The sequence below is a fragment of the Tamandua tetradactyla genome, chromosome 25 (assembly GCF_023851605.1).
Source record: "Tamandua tetradactyla isolate mTamTet1 chromosome 25, mTamTet1.pri, whole genome shotgun sequence".
Taxonomy (NCBI): Eukaryota; Metazoa; Chordata; class Mammalia; order Pilosa; family Myrmecophagidae; genus Tamandua; species Tamandua tetradactyla.
This window is the reverse complement of record NC_135351.1, coordinates 35,724,721-35,745,405: the sequence shown is the minus strand read 5'-3', so window position 1 is coordinate 35,745,405 and position 20,685 is coordinate 35,724,721. Positions and strand designations below refer to the sequence as shown.

At 35.1% G+C, this 20,685-nt stretch overlaps 1 protein-coding gene across 9 annotated transcripts in view; it reads left to right on the top strand.

Moving 5' to 3' along the window:
• AHI1 (Abelson helper integration site 1) overlaps window positions 1–20,685 on the top strand; it is a 209,330-nt gene that overhangs the window by 45,655 nt on the left and 142,990 nt on the right. For all 9 annotated transcript variants that reach the window (XM_077144078.1, XM_077144075.1, XM_077144074.1 and 6 more), the window contains exons 13-18: window positions 4,345–4,468; window positions 9,106–9,335; window positions 11,504–11,610; window positions 13,669–13,787; window positions 14,933–15,063; window positions 16,288–16,428. In XM_077144078.1, the coding sequence (XP_077000193.1) occupies window positions 4,345–4,468; window positions 9,106–9,335; window positions 11,504–11,610; window positions 13,669–13,787; window positions 14,933–15,063; window positions 16,288–16,428 (852 nt within the window). The remainder of the gene's footprint in view (window positions 1–4,344; window positions 4,469–9,105; window positions 9,336–11,503; window positions 11,611–13,668; window positions 13,788–14,932; window positions 15,064–16,287; window positions 16,429–20,685) is intronic.

Genomic DNA, 20,685 nt, shown 5'->3' with positions numbered 1-20,685 from the left:
TTGGTTTTGTTGATTCTCTCTACTGGTTTTTTTTTTTTTTTTTTTTTTTTGCATATTTTTTTTTATCTCTACTCTAAACTTGTTATTTTCTTCCTTCTGCTTGGTTCAGGTTTAGTATGCTCTTCTTTTTCTAGTTCATCCAACTTGGAGGTTAGGTCTCTAATTTTAAGTCTTTCTTCTTTTTTAACACAAGCATTTAGAGCTATAAATATCGCTCTCAGAACTTCACTGCATGCCGTAAGTTTGGTAAGCTGTATTTTCATTTTCATTTGCTTCAAGGTATTTCTTAATTTTATTTCTGATTTCCTCTTTAACCCATTGGTTGTTTAAGAGCTGTTGTTTAATTTCCACGTATTTGTGGATTTCCCCTTTCTCCCTCTGTTATTGGTTTCTATCCTCATTTCATTGTGGTTGAAGAATGTACATTATATAGTTTCAGTATATTTGAATTTATTGAGACTTGTGGCCCAACGTATGGTCCATCCTGGGGGATGAGCCATGTGCAGTTGAGACTAATGTGTACGTTGTTGTTGTTGAGTGCAGTGTTCTGTATCTGTTTCTTAGGTCGAGTTGTTTCAGTGAAGCATTCAGTTCCTTATTCCATGCTGGCTAGGTGTTCTATCCATTACTGAGAGTGCTATGTTAAAGTCTCCTACTGTTAATGTAGAATCATTAGTTTTTCCCTTCTACTCTGTCAGTATTTACTTCATATATTTGGGGGCTCTGATGTTAGGTGCATATATATTTATTGTTGTTACATCTTCCTTTTAAATTGTTTTCTTTATCAGTTTATAATGATTGTCTCTGTTGCTCATAACTGTTTCAAACTTAAAGTCTACTTTATTCAATGTTGGGATAGCTACCACAGCTCTCTTACGGTTATACTTGCTTGGTATATTTATCTTTCCGTTTACCATCAAACATACTTGTATCTTTGAATATAATATGTCTCTTATGGACAGCATATAGTTGGGTCATGCTTTTTTATCCATTCTGCCGATCTCTGCCATTTGGCTGGATAATTTAATCCATTTGTATTTGAAGTTAATCATCACTGATAATACAGGACTATCTTCTGCCATTTTGCCATATAGGCTTTATAAGTCTTATACCATTTTCTCCCTCACTTCTGTTAAAGCTTACTTTTATATTTATTTGTTTTCTTGTATTGTACTATGTTGAGTACCTTCTCATTTCCATCTGGATATATCTTTCATCTGGTTTTCTTGTGGTTATCACAAGAAATTGACTTTCTGAATATATAACAGTTATATGTAGTTTGATTTCAACTGAACTTCAATTGCGTGCATATATATACTTTTCCTATATCCCTCTGCCCTCTCACCATTTGTTGTTAATTGTTACTATTATATCTTTGTACATTGTTTGTACATTGTATGTACACAGACCTAGATTTATCATTACTTTTTATGCATTTGTATTTTAGCACCTGTAGGAAGTAGGAAGTGAAGTTATATGCCAAACAATATAACACAATAATCCTGGCATTTATAATTACCCAGATAGTTATCTTTTACTGCAGGCCTTTATTTCTTTTTGCTGCTTTTAACCCCTGTCTAGTGTACTTTGATTTGAGTCTGAAGATTCCTTTAGCATTGCTTTTAAGATGGGTCTTTTGGTTTTATACTCCCTCAGCTTTGTTTAGCTGAGAATATCATAATCTCCCATTCATTTTTTTAAGAGTCTTGCAGGTTCTGAAATTCTTGGCTGGCAGTTTTCCTTCAGCACTTTCAATATATCAACCCACTGCCTTCCTGCCTCCATAGTTTCTGATGAGAAATCAGAACTCACATCTTATTGGGAATCCTTTGTATGTGGCATGTTGCTTTTCTCTTGCAGCTTTAAGAACTCTCCTTTGCATTTGATAGTGTAATTAATATATAACAGGGTGTATTCTTCTTCATGTTTGTTTGGTGTTCTCTGAGCTTATTGGATGTGCATATTCATGTGTTTTGCTAAGAGTTTGGAAAGGTTTCTGAAATATTTTTTTGACTATTCCTTCTGTCCCTTTCTTTCTTTCTCCTTCTGGGACTCCCATAATGCATATATTGGTGTGCTTGATGGTATCCCCTAGCAGTCTTAGGCTCTTTTTGCTTTTAATATTTCTGTTTTTCTTGTGTTCCTCAGCCTGACTATTTTCAAGTGCCTTGTCATCAAGTTCACTCATTCTTTCTTCTGTCCGATCCAGTCTGCTCTTGAAATCCTCCTGGTCCTTTTTCATTTCAGTTATTGCAGTCTTCAACTCCAGTAGTTCTTTTTAAAATTTCTGTTTTTTTCTTTACTGAGACGCTCATATTGTTCATTCATTGTTTTCCTGATATCCTGTAGTTCTTGTGCTGCACTTTCCTTCATCTCCTTAAGCATTTTTAAGATCATTTTTTAAAGGCTTTTTTTTTTTCGGTATATCCACATTCTCATCTTTTTCTGTATGTTTATCTTCCTTTGGATGGGCCGTCATTTCCAGTTCTTTTGTCTCTTATTCTTGTTGCACACTATGCATATCAATATTTTTAAATGTTAACTCTGGAGTTTACTCTGTGTTATGTCTGTTTCTTGGCTATATAACAAGCTAGTGATAAAACAGATTTTCCTGAGCTTCAGACCTCTTGTCAGGAAGGTCTGCCCGAGGCAAGAGCACTGTGCAGGGTTTTCACTGTCTTACTGGGCCTCTATCTTGTCCTGACTTTTGCTGTGAATTGTTTTGTAATTCCCCTGCTTATAGGAGTTTGGTTGTTCCATCTGTTTCCCAGGGGACAGACCTCCCTGTCCCAGGTATCTGAAGCTAGCAGGCTCTGTCTCAGATTGTCCTCCTCAATAATTTTTTTACTCCTTTCATTGTGTCATGCTGCTTTTACCTGGAGGGCAAATTTGGGAAGATGGTCACCCTGGAGAGGAGTTTCCCAGTTTGCTTTTTCCCAGCCAAATCAGGGCCAAGGACTCATGAAGGAGGCACAGACCAGCTGCAAAGTGCCCTGTGTGTGGGAAGGGGGGGTCAGGAAGGACACCAGTACCTTCTCCAGTGGCTCTCCAAAGCTGCACTTTCTGGTCTTCCCAGCAAATGCAGCCCTTCAGCTAACTTTCTCCCTAGCCCTGATGAGGAAGCTCTGTATTTTTAAATTTCCAGAACTTCTGCCCCTGTCTGGAGAGGGTTTAAACAGTGGCTGATGCTTCCTTTGTCCAGGGCTGTGTTGAAACAATGGTTACCACTGCCATTTGCCCTCAGAGTTGGTACCCAGTGATCCCAATTCACTAACTACACCTTGCTCAGTGATCAGCTGTGCTCATCCCTTCTTGGGAAAGAGGATTTTTATCTTCCTTTCTGTCAGCAGCAGCCACCCGGGCACTGGACTCCATGACAGCCTGCCATTAGGGAGGAGACAGACACCAGTAGCTGCCGCACAGAGAGAGCCACTTACAGTCTTTAATTTATCAGCCTCTTCCTCTGGCTCTTCCCTGGGTGATATACCGGGTATTTCTGGTAACTGGAGTTTCAGAATAGTTGTTCCAGACAGCTCCTGCCTGTTTAACAACTGATTTCTGGAAAGACTGAATCCTGGAGCTCTCTTCTCCACCATCTTCACCAGAAGTCCTCACTCATTACTTTTATGAAGGAGCATTTCACAGGTCCCTACTTCACTATGCTAGAAGTACTTCTGAGCACTTGGTATTTTCAAGGGAAATGGATTCTACCACTAGGTGGGGATAGAGACTTGGAAAACTGTTGCTCTGTGTTAAGTGGTTATCTTAGTTTTCAGTGTACACATAACTTGGAGTAATGAATGTTACAGATGCTTTGTCTATCAGATTGGGTCTCTGTAATTCCCTCATTGTATCTATAGTGTTAGTATTAGAGTTTTTTTCTGACAGTGTTACAGTTCAAATTTCTCATTATTTCCAATAATTAACATTTTAATTAAAATTAATTGACTTTCAGGTGAAATAACTGAATCCATGAAAACAAATTGAAAAGCCTAAATTATAGAATATTTTAAGTGAATTGAATTTAAATTTATTATTTATTATTTGAATAATAAAGTTGATTATCAAAGATTCTTTAGGGAGATTGTTTTGAAAAGATGAAAATAATTTTTAATTGTAGCATATTATAATATATTCTGCATGTAAATTCGTATGTCTAAATTGCATGAGATGATGTTCTTAACTAGATTTTGAATTTTGTTTTCATTGCAAAGGATTTTAGTGATAATTTTCTTATAAACACTGCTTTCCTTGTGTCCAGATTTTTATGAATTTGAATATTACTGGATTAAGTAATATTCGAATTATTACTGGAAACTTACTGATTCTCAATATTTTCATTAGTCTATGAAATCCCTTCTGGACGTTTCATGAGAGAATTGTGTGGCCACCTCAATATCATTTATGATCTTTGCTGGTCAAAGGATGATCGTTATGTACTTACTGCTTCGTCTGATGGCACTGCCAGGTTAGTAGACTTGAGAAATCCTCACTGTGTATGCTACTTGCCTTCAGGGAAAAGAAATGAAGAAAAATTGTGTGTGATACAACTAGTCTTATACTTCAGTCATATTTTGCCTGTCTAAGGGACTGTCCTAAACATATCTTGAACAGGCAGACTGGTTACATGGTAGCCTTGAAAATGTTTCTCTTGAACACATTTTTCTTAAATATGTTTTACATATGTTTTATGTAACACTTCCATTCTTAGGTGCTTTTAAATGATCATTATGTATACTGCTTTATTGATACCTTGGAATGACATTATTGAATAACTGAGGATTTTTCTAGAACGTAAACAGCCTCTGTCTTCACTGCTGGCTGGGTACAGAGGCTAGGACATAGCGGTTGGTGTTCAGAACAGAGCTATAGGGTAGATAAATGAGATGCTTCTTATGTTTTAAGAACTTTACAGATTAAGGGTTTACATTTTTCATTTCAGTCATTGAATTTAACCTTTTTCAATTCAGTAAATATTACATTAAAACATTTTAAAAGCTTCTTATGTTTCATTTACAGTTTTTTTAGCTGCTGGTTCTACTTTGTAATGTGTGTTCCAAAAATACTATTAGGCGGTTTTTTCAAACTACTTATATATATGCCACTTAATTTTACCCTAACAGCTGTTAGGTAGATGTGCATCATTCTCTCCACAGAGTAGAAACTGACCCTTAGGATAGTGGAGATTGATTTGGGCTACTTTGTCATTACTTCTGCTGCCTGGTCCTCTGACACAAGATTCCTAGACTCTGTACCACTTCTTCTTCTCATCTTTTCTGCCCCCTCTCATTATAATATATCTAATTGATCAAGATGTCATTGCTGCTTAGTTTATTTTTAAATGAAAAAGATAATAATTTGTGACAAGTGACTTCCCTCTCTCTCCAGCTAGGAACGTATTAGTTCCCCTTAACAGTATCCTCAAGAACCTGTTTACTCGGTTTGTTCTTTGAGTATAGCCATTCTGTGGGAGGGATGCCAGGTAACTCTAGAGGGAAATGCATGGCATTTCTGAGGCCTGACTATGGCTTTGACATAACTTCACCTGAGCTCCCATCTCTGCTGAGTTGAGCAATCCTTTTACTTGTCTTTAGTCAGCTTCCTTTTTTCACCCCTCTGGCAGCAGATCCAAATGTTACTGCTTGTCAGGTCCTCTAAACCAAATCACCATCTTTCCATTTGCCTTAGATGGTGACCTTCGGTCTTCGGTGAAATTAACCAGATATGAACCTCCTGTATTTCCCTCTGGTTTTTCCCCTAATGTCTGTAAATTCACCTATATTTATCTCTTTCTTACTTTCTTAAGAAAAGGCTCAATCCCCTAATCTTAAAAAAATCTTTTTCTCAATCATTCTTGCTTTCAGACTACCACCTTTTCTTCTTTTATCCATCAAGGGCATTGTGCTCACACTGTATTTACTTCAGTCCACTTGGTCTGGCTTTCACACCCACCATGCTATACCTGCTGCTCCCTCCAGAGGGCAGCGGTTTCTTGCTAATTGCTGGGTCCATTAGCTGGCTTTCATTCTCATTCTCTTTGCCTTCACTGCAGTAATTGATTATTGACTAATCGTGAAATTTTTTTTACCAGTTTGTGGTTTTTACTGACAACCTCTTCTACTTTCCTCTTTTGACTCTGACTAGTTCTGTTCATCCTCTTTCTTTTCTTTTCCTCTGCCTTTTCTTTATCAGTGTTGCTCCTTTGCTTGATATTATTCTTTTGGATTTGTATGATTATCTTCATGTCTTTCTCTTTTTTTTTTCTGCCAGCTTTGAATCGCCCTTGACTTGTTAATGTCTTCCAGCTCCCGCCTCTTTTCTGAGCCTGACTTTCTGTTTCACATTTCCTCCTGAATGGCTCGGTGGCACTTCAAATCCCAAATCAAACTCACTGGCTACCCAAGCTTTGTTTTCCTCCTTTACTCTTTTAGTTTAGTAGGTTCCTTAACTACCCTTTCTCCCAAGCTTGGAACTCAGGGCAGTGCTCATCTCTTTTCTTGTTTCCCACATCTAAATAGCACTAAGGCCTCGCAATCCTCCTTCCTAAAAGGTTTACTGTCCTATTGCATCCTCTTTATCCTTACCTCTGTTGCCTTAATTCAAGACTTATCAGCTCTTGCTTAAACTGTTACTAATAAATTTCCTCAGTATCCAGTCTCTGCCTCCTCCCACTCTGCTCTGCCCAAATCATCTTTCTGAACCATCTTTCATAGTGCTTTGATTTTTAAAAATATTTGATAGTCCATTGGATAATGTCCCAGTGCTGTATATATATGGCATATGGCCCTATGGACAATACATCCTTTCATGCATTTTCCAAGCATACCTTTACCTCACCTGCACAATCTCTTGAAACACCCTTAACATTTTCATGGACTGCTGCAGAATCCTTTACCTATTCCTCCTGTGCTGAAGTGCTCCTCTCCTACCCTTTCTGCCTAGCACTTTCATTCAGCAGACCTTTACTTAGTGCCATTTGTGAGCCATAGTAGTTTCCTGGCCATCATTTAAAACCCAGCTCGTATTTTACCATTTCTTGAAGCCATCTTAGATTTCCCCACACAAACATACCCATCGTAATGTAGCACATGGTATTGTATAATGTAAACTTTTTTCTTTAAGTAGATTTGAAATTAACATCCATGCAATACTCTATATCATAAAAATATCAGCTTGAAAGCATTAAATGTGCAAAGAGAAGAGTGCTATGGTTAAATAAAAAAAAAGATGAGAGTTTTAAGGAGAGAAGGATACTTATGATGAATAGGCCGAAGTCTAAAAGGAAGAGAATCAGAGTAACTAATGGCCAAAGATGGCAGAAGTATGGGTTCCTGCCCCTGTCTCCCTCCCCCTCTGTCTTTTGGGGCTCACTCTCCCCTTTTACTAGTAGTGTCTTCCAATTTCTTGGTTAGTTCTTTGCAATATGGAGTTTAGCCTAAATTCCCTCCTCTAATTACGCTTTTCTCAGCACAAAAGCTCCTAATACAATCAGAAAGACTTCCAGTCAGGCTTATATATCCCCCCTCTACCTCCTTTGCACACAAACTGTTTTAACTTTGATAATTTTTTTTCTTTCCCCACACTAATAATTTTTTTGTGTACCCTTGTAATCTTCTCATTCTAGGATGAGCTTGATTTTTTTCCCCCAAACTCATTAGTACAAGTCTTCTCATATTGGCAGCTATCACTACTTGGGTGACAAAAGCCTTCATTTGTACTAATTCAATTTTTATACCAAAAGTTGCATTTTGATATAAAAGCATTGTATCTTTTTTAATTTTATTAAGTTGTTTTGAAGCTGTGGTTACTTCATTTCTGCCTTGTTACATATGTATAATATACCAAATAATGCTGTTAATATTTATTGCTAGACAGCTGAGATTTTTACCTTCTTGAACTATCTTAATATTCCATCCAAATTAACAGTTTTGTTCTTTTAATAAATACCTTATTTCATGTAGCATAAGTTCATTGAAAGCTACAGTGGTGAGCATGTTTATGCAATGACACACGTGCTTTATTTTTACTTGAAAACATGTTCTTTCACTTCCTTCATTATGAGTTTGGATTCTTAGTAATTGAGGACCATATCCTGTATTTTAAGCAGCTGCTGAGAAAACTCACAAAATGTTATTATTTTTTTCTTTTATTGATAATTTTGAAAAGGGCTTAATTTGCTTGAGTTCCTAGACAATGATTAAAAGGATGAACTGGAAAGCATTACCCAATAGTATAAAAAATAATACATTCTTTTAGTACTAATAACTTAACCAAACATATAAGCATATCAAATATTTCATACTCTTACAGCACCAATTTATTGCTTGATTTGACACATTGGTTGAATATTGATTGTGTAGTATCTAAAGGAGCAGTTTAATCTTTAGGACTTACTCTGTCAAGCCTAGCAGTAATACTAACCTTGAATATTTAAACATATCGGACAGTATTTAGAGAAAGAAATAATGAGAGTATTAAATATCAAATGTTTAATGTAGGATAATCTTTCTATCAAAATATCATAATTACTTTAATCTTTTTTACACTAGGTTTCAGACAGTAATTTCAATATGGCTTTTGGTGTTTGAGATCTTCATGTTTACTGTCTAGGCTTTTGAATTACAAATATAAAACTTTAATAAGATCTCTTCTTCTCTCAATCCCCACTAATGAGCACTTTGCGAGAGAATATACACAAGTTAAATAGTAAATCATTAAATTTGTCCCATTTTTACTTTTCTTTATATTGTACTAAATGCAGTATTTTACCAACTAATTTGATAAGTGTTTAATCAATGTCAAAAATAGGTAGATTTGAAAAAGAAACAGACAAATCTAAATGCAAAGGTAGTTTTTCATTTTATAGTACATAATGGACAAATTAACCAATAGACTTGTTAATAACTATAAGAAATAAACTTTGTCAAAATGTGAAGAATTCAATGTATCAAATATGTGTCCATCCTATTTTTTATTTTGATAAAACTTAGTTTATCACTGGTTGTTGCCATATGCTTACTTAAGGCTCCGTCATATTGATTTGAGAGAAACTTTTCAAGAACTTCAACTTTCCAGAAGCAATGTGTAACTTTTAATCTTTTCCAGGTTGTGGAAAAATGAAATAAACAATGCAAGTACTTTCAGAGTTTTACCTCATCCTTCATTTGTTTACACGGCTAAGTTCCATCCAACTCTAATAGAGCTGGTGGTTACAGGATGTTATGATTCCGTGATCCGGGTGTGGATGGTCGATACGAGAGAGGAGCCTGCCATATTGATCCGGCAGTTTGACACACACAAGAGTTTTATCAACTCTGTGTGTTTCGATCCTGAAGGTATGTCAGAGAATGGGCTCCAAATAAAGGGTAGTTGAAAGAAGAGTGTTTTTTTTTTTTTATTTCACTATGTGTATTAGTTTGCTAAAGCTGCTGGAATGTAATATGCCAGAAATGGGTTGACTTTTATAACGGGGATTTATTAAGTTACAAGTTTACACTTCTAAAGCCTTAAAAATACCCAAACTAAGGCATCCAGAGAAAGATACCTTACCTGAGAAAGGCCAAATGGCATCTAATTTTTTCTGTCAGTTGGGAAGGCACATGGCTGGCATCTGAGGTCTCTGCTCCTTGTTCATTGCTTTGTGTTTCTGATTCCAGTGGCTTCCTCTCTAAGCATCTATGGGCTCTCAGGTTTGGCTTGCTTGGCATCTCATGGGAAGCCACATGACAGCATCTACTGGGCTCCTTTTCTGGCTTCTGGTTTCAGAAAGCTCTTGCAGATCCTTTGGGGCCTTCTGGCATTTTCCTCCATGTCTCCAAATGTCTGTTTCTCTGTCAGCTCTTTTAAGGTTTCCAGCAAAATAACCAAGACTCACCTTGAATGGGTGGAGTCACATCTGCATTTAATCAAAAGGTTACACCCACAGTTGGGTGTGTCCATCTCCATGGAAACAACCTAACCAATAGGTCCTAACCTATAGTATTAGGTCAGGATTAAAAGAACACAGCTGCCCTCACAAGATTGAATTAGGATTAAAAGAACATGGCTTTCCTGAGGTACATACAGTTTCAAACCAGCACTGGATTATAATTAAGCTTGAGAAATTTTGTATGTATTGATGGTTATTAGTGCGTTTTGAGATTTGACAGGTCACATGACAGACCTGGGTCTAAAGTTGGCACAGAGGGAGTTCTGTTCCTAGTTTTAAAATCTGACAGTTCCAAAGCATGTAAGTGCAGTTAATCTTTGCTGTAGCAAACAGCCATGCCCCAAATTTCATAAAAGTATTTTCTTGGTTTGGTGGTTATCATCTTAAGTTAAAGAGTAAAAATTGAGGAAGATAGTGGGGGAAAATCCCCGAAGAATCTTTTAAACATATACTTTAATTGTATTTAATTGTTAATATTTTAACAGTTAAAATAAAATACCCTATAAAATCATGCAGAGGGAAATTTTGCAGTTATTAAAAGGTTTCTCTTAGTGACTGAATAAAACATGATAATTTTTTAAAGATGTAGCTAAAAGAATAAAATCCATTATATCTATTAAATAGTCACTTTTTACATTAGCTCAGAGATTAGATATGTAGGCTGTAGCTATAATTAGGATGGGATCCAAATCAAAATGATAATTTTATTGATGTGTTCAGTTCAACAATAGAAATGTTAATAAATTGGAACATATTCAGAAAAGGTCAACCAAGGATAACAAGGTGAATGAAAACCACTATAGTAGAGAAAACTCAGATTATAAAAGGGTATTGAAGAATTTCTTCAAGTATGTGACCCCAGGATATACACGTGTGGAAAAAAGAGAAATTGGTCTGTGTTACTCCAGTGGGCAGAGGTGGAACCAGAGCTACAGGAGACCAATTTTCTGTGCTCAGAATGAGGACGAGCTTCCTCACATTGTTCACCAGCTGAACAAGCTGCTTTGTGAAATGTCACAGTCACAGTTGCTGAATAACCTCCTGTTAGTGTTGGTGTCATGATGGGCTCTTCGGCCCCATCGCACTGCAAGGTGTTTTGATGCTGAGAATCAATGTTAAACTGTGTCACCTATCGTTCAGTTTTTATCCATTCCCTGATTATTGACTCAGTTTCTCTGGGTCTCAGGCACTGTGCTCGCAAACATTAGAATATAAGTATTTTCCCAAGAATATAAAATAGTTTTCTATAGTTTAATAAAGGTGAGAAATACAGGTATATACATTGGATAAATCACTTTGTAATGTGAGCCATATACACATGGACTAGGATGCTAATTTCTTTTTGTATTCAAATTCAGGTAAGTGGCAGAGGGGAATAAGTCATCAAAGATACCCAAAAGAGTGAAGAATTCATTTAAAGATAATTGAGTTTGTGGATTATTTTTGTTGTTTTTAAACTGATATACCTTTTAATAGCCCTCTGATCTTTGTTCCAGGAGGACGTGGTTTCCCCAGCTTCCTATTATTTGTCTCTAACTCTGCATAACAGTCATAAACGAATCCTTTTGTTAATAGGTCATCACATGTATTCAGGAGACTGCACGGGAGTGATTGTCGTTTGGAATACCTATATCAAAGTGACTGATGTGCAACACTCAGTGTGCCAGTGGAGTGTAAATAAGGTATGCCATCATATTCCATATTGGGGCATTTAATTGAAGTCCCTAAAAAGACAGTTATCATGTCTTTCTGGCAAATTAGTGACTTTATGAACATTCCCCTCTTTTTGGTAGGCTTTTGTTTATTTGAACTTCAGTTTGCACTATGTTATTCAGCCATCCATTAGCTGACATTCACACTGGAAATGCCGCATACATTCTATTACTGTATACAAGTAGTGACTTCAAGGTTTTGCTGTCCGTGTCCTTTCTTGCTCCAGTAGCATCTTTGCACAAGTGCTGTGCTTGGTGTTTTCTCAACTGCTGTCTTTTCGAATTATTAGTTATGTTGGGGTCTATCGTTTAATCACATAGTTTCCTTCGAAATTTGTTAAATAGGCAAGAAAATGATTAACTTCTTTCACTTTTTGGCTAGAATGTTTTTAAGGTGACTTGTATTTTAAGCAATTATTTTGGTGTTTGTTTTTTGGTTAGAAGAATAAACGGAATGTTAAACTTGATTTATATAATTGATGTTTCTATAATTGATGTAGTTTCTACCTCACATCTTATACCTTTGTCTTCAATTTTAACAATAAATTATGAGAACAGTTTTCCTAGTTTGAAAAAAGACACTGTAAGTGGAAAAAATTTCCCTGAACTTTAGATTATTGAGTCTATCAGATTTGTTTAAAAGACAGTGTAATATATCCTATTTTTGTCATTCTCATCTGGTCTATCAGATTAATGGATGACTTCTTGGGATTCTTGTTCTGGCCTAATTATATATACTTTGAAAATAACTGTCTAATAACTTAGATACCTGGAGAATTGGCAATGCTCCAAAGGTACTATTTCTATCATTTGAGTATATTATACAATGTTTACTATCTATTATAAAGATCATGTGTTCTTTACCTTTCTGTAATAACCAAAACACAACTTCAACTTGAATCCTTTGAACAGTCTGGTGATTACTGAAGACAATCAAAAATAAAAAGTTAGGAAATGAGCTGGTATTTCTTTTTAGTAGTTAATGGATCACTGAATGCCATGAGACAAACTGGAAACTGTGATTTCATTCATTCTTGATGCAGTTTGGCCAGCAGAGTGGGAATGCTAAGTAGTACTCATTTTCCTTCCATGTGCTGTTTCACATACGCCTTGGATAAGGTTCAAAACAAGAACATCTTTAGTTTGAGGCAAATATGATAAAGAGAAATACAGGAGAATAGCTAGCAAATACTGCAGACACTAACTGCCAGGACCTTTCTCATCCTTGCACCTAATACTTAACTTGTTATGCGGTCTTATTTTTATTTTGTTCATTTATGTCTAAGTTAGTGTTGCTCCAGTTGCCCAAATCCCCGACAAAGCGTCCTCCATCCCCAGATTACTGCAGTTCAGCTTAGTAAACTCCCCATCATTGACTTAATAACTTTTACAAAATAGCTGGCAGCAGGTCTCAGGTATCAGGCAGCTGTAGTGGGACTGCAGGGTTGCAGCAATGTTGTAGCTCCCTTTGCTGGTGCCAACCCACCTCTGAAGAGGAGCCCCTTGGGAGAAGGGAGCCCAAAACAATAAGGGTCCTTTGTGGGGAAAAGTAAGTGAATTTAGAATTCTGCCTGTAGGTTAAGGCAGACTTTGCTTGGCTCTGTGTGCTTTAGTCCATGCTAAAAAAATTTAGTTTTACATTTGCCTCTTTCTTGGGGCAATCCAAACAAGAACCTTTGGTAATTCTTATTTAAGGCTTGTGCAGACACATATGCCTTCAGTGTCAGTGTCTTTCTTGATATCATTAGTTGGCCTTAAATAACTACTTCCTCTCACCCAGCCACCCCCCCAAAAAAAGAAAAAATATAATTTGTACAGCTTTATTTTCAAACCTTAACTGAAGTTACTGGGACTTCTTTTGCTAATTTAAAAACTATATAGCCAATTAAAAATGACTTTTAAAATTAAGTTGGCTGGTGCCTGCCCATGTGAAAAAAAAGGAAAAAAAATAAGTTAGTACTCTAGAACAAGTTTAATATTATATGAAATTTTGATGTAGTATTTTACTATTTTTTTAAATCATTTTAGGAAATTAAAGAGAGTGAGTTTAAGGGGATTCCAATAACTTATTTGGAGGTTCATCCCAATGGCAAACGATTGTTAATCCATACAAAAGACAGTACTTTGAGAATCATGGATCTCCGAATGTAAGTATATTTCAGCAGTGAAAAGTAGGTTTTTTGAAAAGGAGTATTGAGAGAGAAGTGTTTAGAAATAGAGCCAAATTTTAGAAGGCTGGGTCAGGAATTTGGTTATCCTCTTGTTTAAGCAGCATGGTAGGCACCTTATGGTCATGCCTGAACCCTAGACGCACACTGCTTAGATTAAGAATCTGCCTCTTCTACCCCTCACTAGCTGATTTGCTTCTCTGGGCCCCTTTTTTCCTTATTTCTCAAGTTGGAGAAATAATATCCGGAACTCATACGGTGTTTCTGAAGATAAACTGTACATGCATAGTGCTCTTCCAAAGTGCTCTTCAGAAAGGTTTGACCTGCCGATCTCAGGTCTGCAAATCTACCCAAAGAAAATAAAATAGTGACCAGGATTGTTTATATAAACTGTGTTCATCATAGGGAAAAACTGGAAACATTCCTAAGTGTTGTCCAACAAGAGAAAATACTCTTAGACAATGATACACTACATACCCATTAAAAAATGATAATGTGTAATATCTGCTGACACAGGGGGCATTAGTCCTGATGCCAGAGCAGCAAAGAAAATGTCCTCTGTGTGAGCAAAGGGTGAGGATAGTACCTACCAGGTACAGAGTAACTGCTGAAACAGGGTTAGCGATCATTCATAAGTGAAAAGGTCTGAAAGGTTGTACACCATATTGAATAGATGGTTTTAGTAATATTTTTAATCTAATATTTCTTCAGGGATGGCAAAGTTGATCATATGGAAAAAATATAAGAATATGGAAATGCCATCCATTTTTTTAGGGACCAACTCAAATGCTAGTTCTCCCATAAGTAGTCACTGATCACCATAGCAAGAATTATTCGGTCTTATATAAATCCCCAAAGTACTTTTTCTGTCCTTTGCGGGACATTCTACATCTTCCTTCTATTTTGCATTGATAAGGTTCTTCTCTTTTGGTAAAATAGAAGCACCTTGGACTCAGGGACTCTCTCCTCTTTATCTGCGTCTATTACAGAATATCTCCTACATCACAGGGTCTTAAAATGTATTTGTTGAATTGAAATAAAGAATTTAAAAGAAGAGTTTTCTACTACAAGTCTTTAAAATATGCAAGACAGGTCTCATTTGTAAAATCTTTTTTTGTTTATAGATTAGCAGCAAGGAAATTTGTAGGTGCTGCAAATTATCGGGAGAAGCTCCACAGCACTTTGACACCATGTGGGACATTTCTCTTTGCTGGAAGTGAAGATGGTTTAGTGTATGTTTGGAATCCCGAAACAGGTAACTTTGTAATTGATCTTTAGACATATTTTTCTGAGTGTGAAAACACTTATCATTCTGTGGAGTGATTTTCAGGGAAATTCTGAGTTCAGGTTTTCAATTATATTTTTCAAGATTGGACAGCCAGTAATGGAACTCACTTGCAGTTTAAGCTTGTATTAAATTCTGTTCCTTATTGTTTTGATATTATGGATTTAGAAGTTCACATTACAATTCAAGTATGAAATATGACATAAGCTGAATATGGAATGTATGTAGGTATACAGAATGGTGAAACATCTACAATATATTTTCATTAGAAACAAAAACGTGTATCTGTCAGATTATTTGATGTCTGAAACTTGACTAGCAATTTACCTAAATTACTGCAATTCATATATTTTTTAATGAAATAAACTGTTATACTGAAAAGTTCCTGTGTTCCTTACCTTTGGTTTTCAAAAGAAAAAGTAAAAACTGCCTGAACAGTGTTTTAGCAAGAAAGTAAAAGACTTTTATAAAATTCACTTTAAAATTTCTTTAAATCATATTTGATTAACTTCTTCATTCTTTTATCTTTCCTTTAGGCAATTTTGACTAGTTAGTTCATTTAGGGTTTTTTCTGTACTGTTTTTGATACTTTTCCATCTTTTCAGAAGTATTAAATCTCCCTTCCCCTTCAATAACTGGATCTTTGTTCCTTGCTTTTTTTAGTTCTTCCGACTGATTTTGCTAGGTTTCAGAAGCTTTAGGCCTCTTTTGGCCATTCAGAGTCATGGGTATCTTTTAAGCAGATGTTACTTTGAATGGACTCTGGAAAAAAAAAATAGAAAAATTGATCCCTTTCTCAGTCCCTCCTCCCTGCCAAGCCAAGAATTTTGTTTTAGTTTTATGGTCTGGTTATTCCTCTCCTAATTCTACCTTAAGTTCTTTGTTAAAGCTAGAATTTGCTCTGCCCCATCAGAACTCAGAATGTGCTGTCACTCTACTTTGTCACTTTGGCTTTATTTTATGCCTTGAAAACCTCATTGAAAAGGTTGAATTGAGTAGAAAGAGGGTGACCAACAAAATGCAAATAGAGAAATTATTTAATAAAGTGGTACTAAAATATATATAAAATATCTGCAGTTTCTCATGTAAATAATGTGTTGTTTACTATAAACATTTTTTAATAAGTTGCAGAATGATTTTGTTATGAGGAGTATCTAAGATAGTTCAAATTATTGAATCTCTTTTCTTATTTAGGAGAACAAGTAGCAGTGTATGCTGATCTGCCATTCAAGTCACCCATTCGAGATATTTCCTATCATCCACTTGAAAATATGGTTGCATTTTGTGCATTTGGGCAGAATGAGCCTATTCTTTTATATATCTATGATTTCCATGGTGAGTCCACTTCTTCATAAGTAAAGAATATTTATGTAACTTTTACCTTTAGACCAATCCAGGAATCATGCATGTTGTCATTCTTTTATGAACAGGCTCTCTTGATCATACTTAAGAACTGAACAGATTAGATTGTGTTGTGCTATGACCTTTTATTTTTCATAAATGTGATTTTGTGGAATTTAAATGTAGGCCAGAGTATACATAATGGTTGTGCTCTGATGTTGGAAGTGGAGAAAAATAGCCATCTCTTTCTTTGTCAATCAATTTAAATAATATAAAATTTACCTAAAAATTGTTTGGGATTGGGTTACTACATTTAAAGATAAGCGATGTTTAGGGAACAGGCCTCTTTAATATTTTCAGTTGAATATTGAGTTAATTTCTAATTCTTTGCTTTCGTTTTTGCAATGCATATAGTTTTAGTAAGTTATAGTTTTGAGAGTTTCTTGACATAAAAAGAAGACAGAATTGAAGGTTAATGGAGAAATCTGGAATTAGAAATCTAAGGTCTTTTTGGGCTCTAAATTTATACTGTCCTATCATTATGAGAAACAGTAAGGAAATAAAGATGACTCCAAGCGCATTTTTCAGGAATAGTGTGACATTCTAAGAATTATTTGTGATTTATGCTATTTTCATATATTTCTTTGGTTTTTGTATCAAAATTAAGATTTCATGGTTCTGCATTGTACCAGTAGCACTATTTCTTTCAAAATTGCAATTCTGTTTTCTTCATATATTAATTCTTGTACAAAAAATAAAACATCTTTTAAATATCTGATTTATTTAGAATATAATAAATCATCTTGCACTGTTTCTGATAAGCTCAGATAGCTTGCACACATGTATCATATCTACACGAATCTTGTAAGTATATAGATATACAAAGATGTATATAGGTAGCGTTAATGTGGAACTATTCAAGGAAAGCATTTGAAATTAGTGATCAATAAAATGTGAAAACAAGTTTATTACATTAAAACAGTGACTTGGTTAATGGTTATAAGTATTGAGTTATTGACAACTGAGATATATCATAAACCTAGAATTCTTGACCATAGTATAAATTATATTATACTTTTCCAGACGAATTCTATTTAAAGATAGTACAGAAATGAGCTATATCTTATTTAGAAGAACTTTATACAGAACTTATTAATTTCTAAAACATTCAAATTTGTAGAACACCATTACTAAAGGTAGAATTGTCAAGCAAAACTTTATCATTTCATTATGCCAAGCAAATATTAGCAAAATTAAACACTGCCTAATTATGGGAAAAGAAAGACAAGTGGATTTCTCAGTTCATCCAAAGTGCAAGTTTAGGATGTCGTTCAAACATGTATGCTGAAACTACTCTTTCTTTATACGCACTTTACATCTTGATCTAAAGGAAGAACGCTATACCTAAACACTTTATAATTGGGACTGTTAAACAGGAAATGGGCAGCATGGTTATTTCCTCAGACTCAAGAGGTTAGAGATTATTTCACAACAGTCTTCATTCAGATTCTAATTTACTTTTTGGCCTTTTGAGATTTCTACTACAAATGCGAGTTAGAGGTTCCATTCTTTCTTTTTCTTCAAGCATTTTATTTTTGTCATTGACAGAAGAATGTCATTTTTAGATTAGCCCAGGTAGTTGTATTTTCCAATTTGGATTTTAGACAGCAGGCAGTTGGTCTAAAAGGTTCATTTTAGAAATATAGTAGAAAGAGTGAAGTGTTTTAGGAATCTGCAGGTAAGAGTTTTAAGCTCAGTTTTGTTACTTTAGTAACTTGCAACAAGCCTCTTCCCTTCCCTACAGTCCAATTCCTTGTCTGTTAACTGGTCCTACTACTAACACCTGTGGCGCCTCAGAGGGTTGCTTGTGAGGATGATATGAGAAAGTGTGAGAAAGCTTTTTAAATTGTTGACCACTATATTAAAACAAATCCCACAAAAGTTGAAATGGTGTTATCACGCATCTCTAACCAGCATACACTTGACTTGATAGGAATTTCTGTTCTAATGGGCTGGTAAATGTCTTTATATGGAATGGAGTTAAAAGTTTTGAAATATTGAATCTCTTTTATTCTTTCTGTTGTTGACCTTTCCTTTTACTGATTAAATTAGGTCCCATTTATTTATTAGAAAATAATGCATGAAATTAAGAACATAATGTTATATTTACACTCTCCTAAAGTGGGGGAGGAAGGATTTCCATGAGTATTTTAGAAGTAAAAGCATTCAAATAAATACATGTAGAAAATTAAAATATTTTGTACAATATATTTTGAGCACGATTTTTTATATCCCCAACACACCTTTACAATTAAACTTAAAATGTTTCAGCATACTTTTCCAACTCTTTGCTGCCTATTTTTAAAATGAGGAAACTTAGGGAGAAGTTACATAATCTCAATCAATCCAAGATTTAGCACAGTTCTTATGAATGTATATCTCCATAGGAAAACAAAAATTGTTTCAGAGTCTAAAATATTAGCTCATTAAAAGCAGGCCAGAAAGATCAAGTCAAAATAGTCTTTAAAATAATAATATTTATTATTAGTCTATGAGAGCATTGCCTTATATTGTGTTTATTTTTAAATATAGGAATGTACTGCTCAAACCTGCTTATCTTAAAATTTGCATGTAGTTTTGCATAAATTTTTGATGGCAGAAAATTCAGAAGTCGTAGAACAGTTCTGTAATTTTTTAATATTTATTTGAAGAAAAATAGCTAAATAAGTAGGAAGTTAATCAAGTTTCAAAGCAACTGATACTTTTATGACTTTAGGTAATATTCAAGGAAAATGGAGCAAGCTCTTTTTCTTTTTTTTCTTCTTCTTTATGTTCAGTAAGCTGCCCATGAGACCACAGTAGTAGCTAAATGTATCACCCATTTTCTGTTCTAACAAAATCTGTGAAGAGTCAGCAAGCCTCTTTCCCTGTTAAGCATATGTTCAGGTTGTGGTCTTCTGAGTCTTTCGTTGTACTGACTTTTTGCTTTTTTTGGTAAGAAACATGATTTTTACTTTCAGAAGGCAGTTTTATTTGCCTGGTGTTGAAAGGGTTAATCATATAGTAATACAAAATTTAGTCACAGAGTACCACAAACAATGTACTTTTAGGATTCCCATAATAACAGAGTACTAGTCAGAGAAACGGCTTCTACAAATTTACGAAGCTAGACTTTAGCAATTAATGTTTTGTTATTAATCAATATTTGTCTACCACGGTCTCTAGGATGCTGTTCTACCTTTAATAATGATCACTGCTAATACATACATACCACTTTCTGTGTTCCTGGTTATGTTTTAAGAACTACACATATATTAACTTATTTTAGTTTTCACAATAATCTTAGGAGATAGATACTGTTATTTATCTGCATTTAACAAGAGCCAGGACTTGAATCCATTCAGTCTGCCCTTGGAGCCTGTGCTCTTATTTACTACACTAAATTATCTTTGTGGCTGGCATCTTTGAAATATTAGCTTTTGATTGCTAATAAGCACTTTTTTCCCTAATATACTATTACTGTATGCTTCTTTGTATTGTCTATAACTTGTTGGAAGCAGATCAGGTCTTATTCATCTTTATATTTCCACTATCTAGCCTGAATACTTAAACATAGTGAATATTCATAGTATTTTAAGTAGGGTCAAGTCTGAATTTGAAAAGTTCTCAGCATTCTTTGATAACCCCAGGTAATGAGCCTGATCTCTCACTAGATGGCAGTATCTGCTCTGAATCAGTATTAACTCTGGCATGCTTTTTAGTCATCTGGTCTTAGAAGAGCAATCTTTATTAAACACCTATTGTGTACCAAGAAGAGCTGGGCCGTGAAACCTGGGAATACGACTCAGACCACCATGATTTTTTGCCAGTTTTTCATGCTTCCTAATAGTTGACGAAAGCTCTGGTACAGTTTTAGGAAACCCAAAAAGCAGTTTCTACAGCTGACACTAGGGCATAATTTTATTAATTTTAATAATATTCACCAATGACCTCCTGCTTTGCCATTGTTGTTGGCATCTGTTTTTCGCACTGTGACATGCTTTGTCAGAGTTCAGGGTCCAAGTACCTTTAGGTTTCTATAAAAATGCTGTTATATAATTTGCTCATCTACTAAAAAAGCATATGGCATTTATATCCCCCTGTGTCTGAGCATGGTACTGGCATATTGCCCGTGTGAAGTAAATGTTTGAATTGAGTTGTACATTCTGCAGAATAATACTCTCCCCTAAATTTTATAAATATGCACCATAA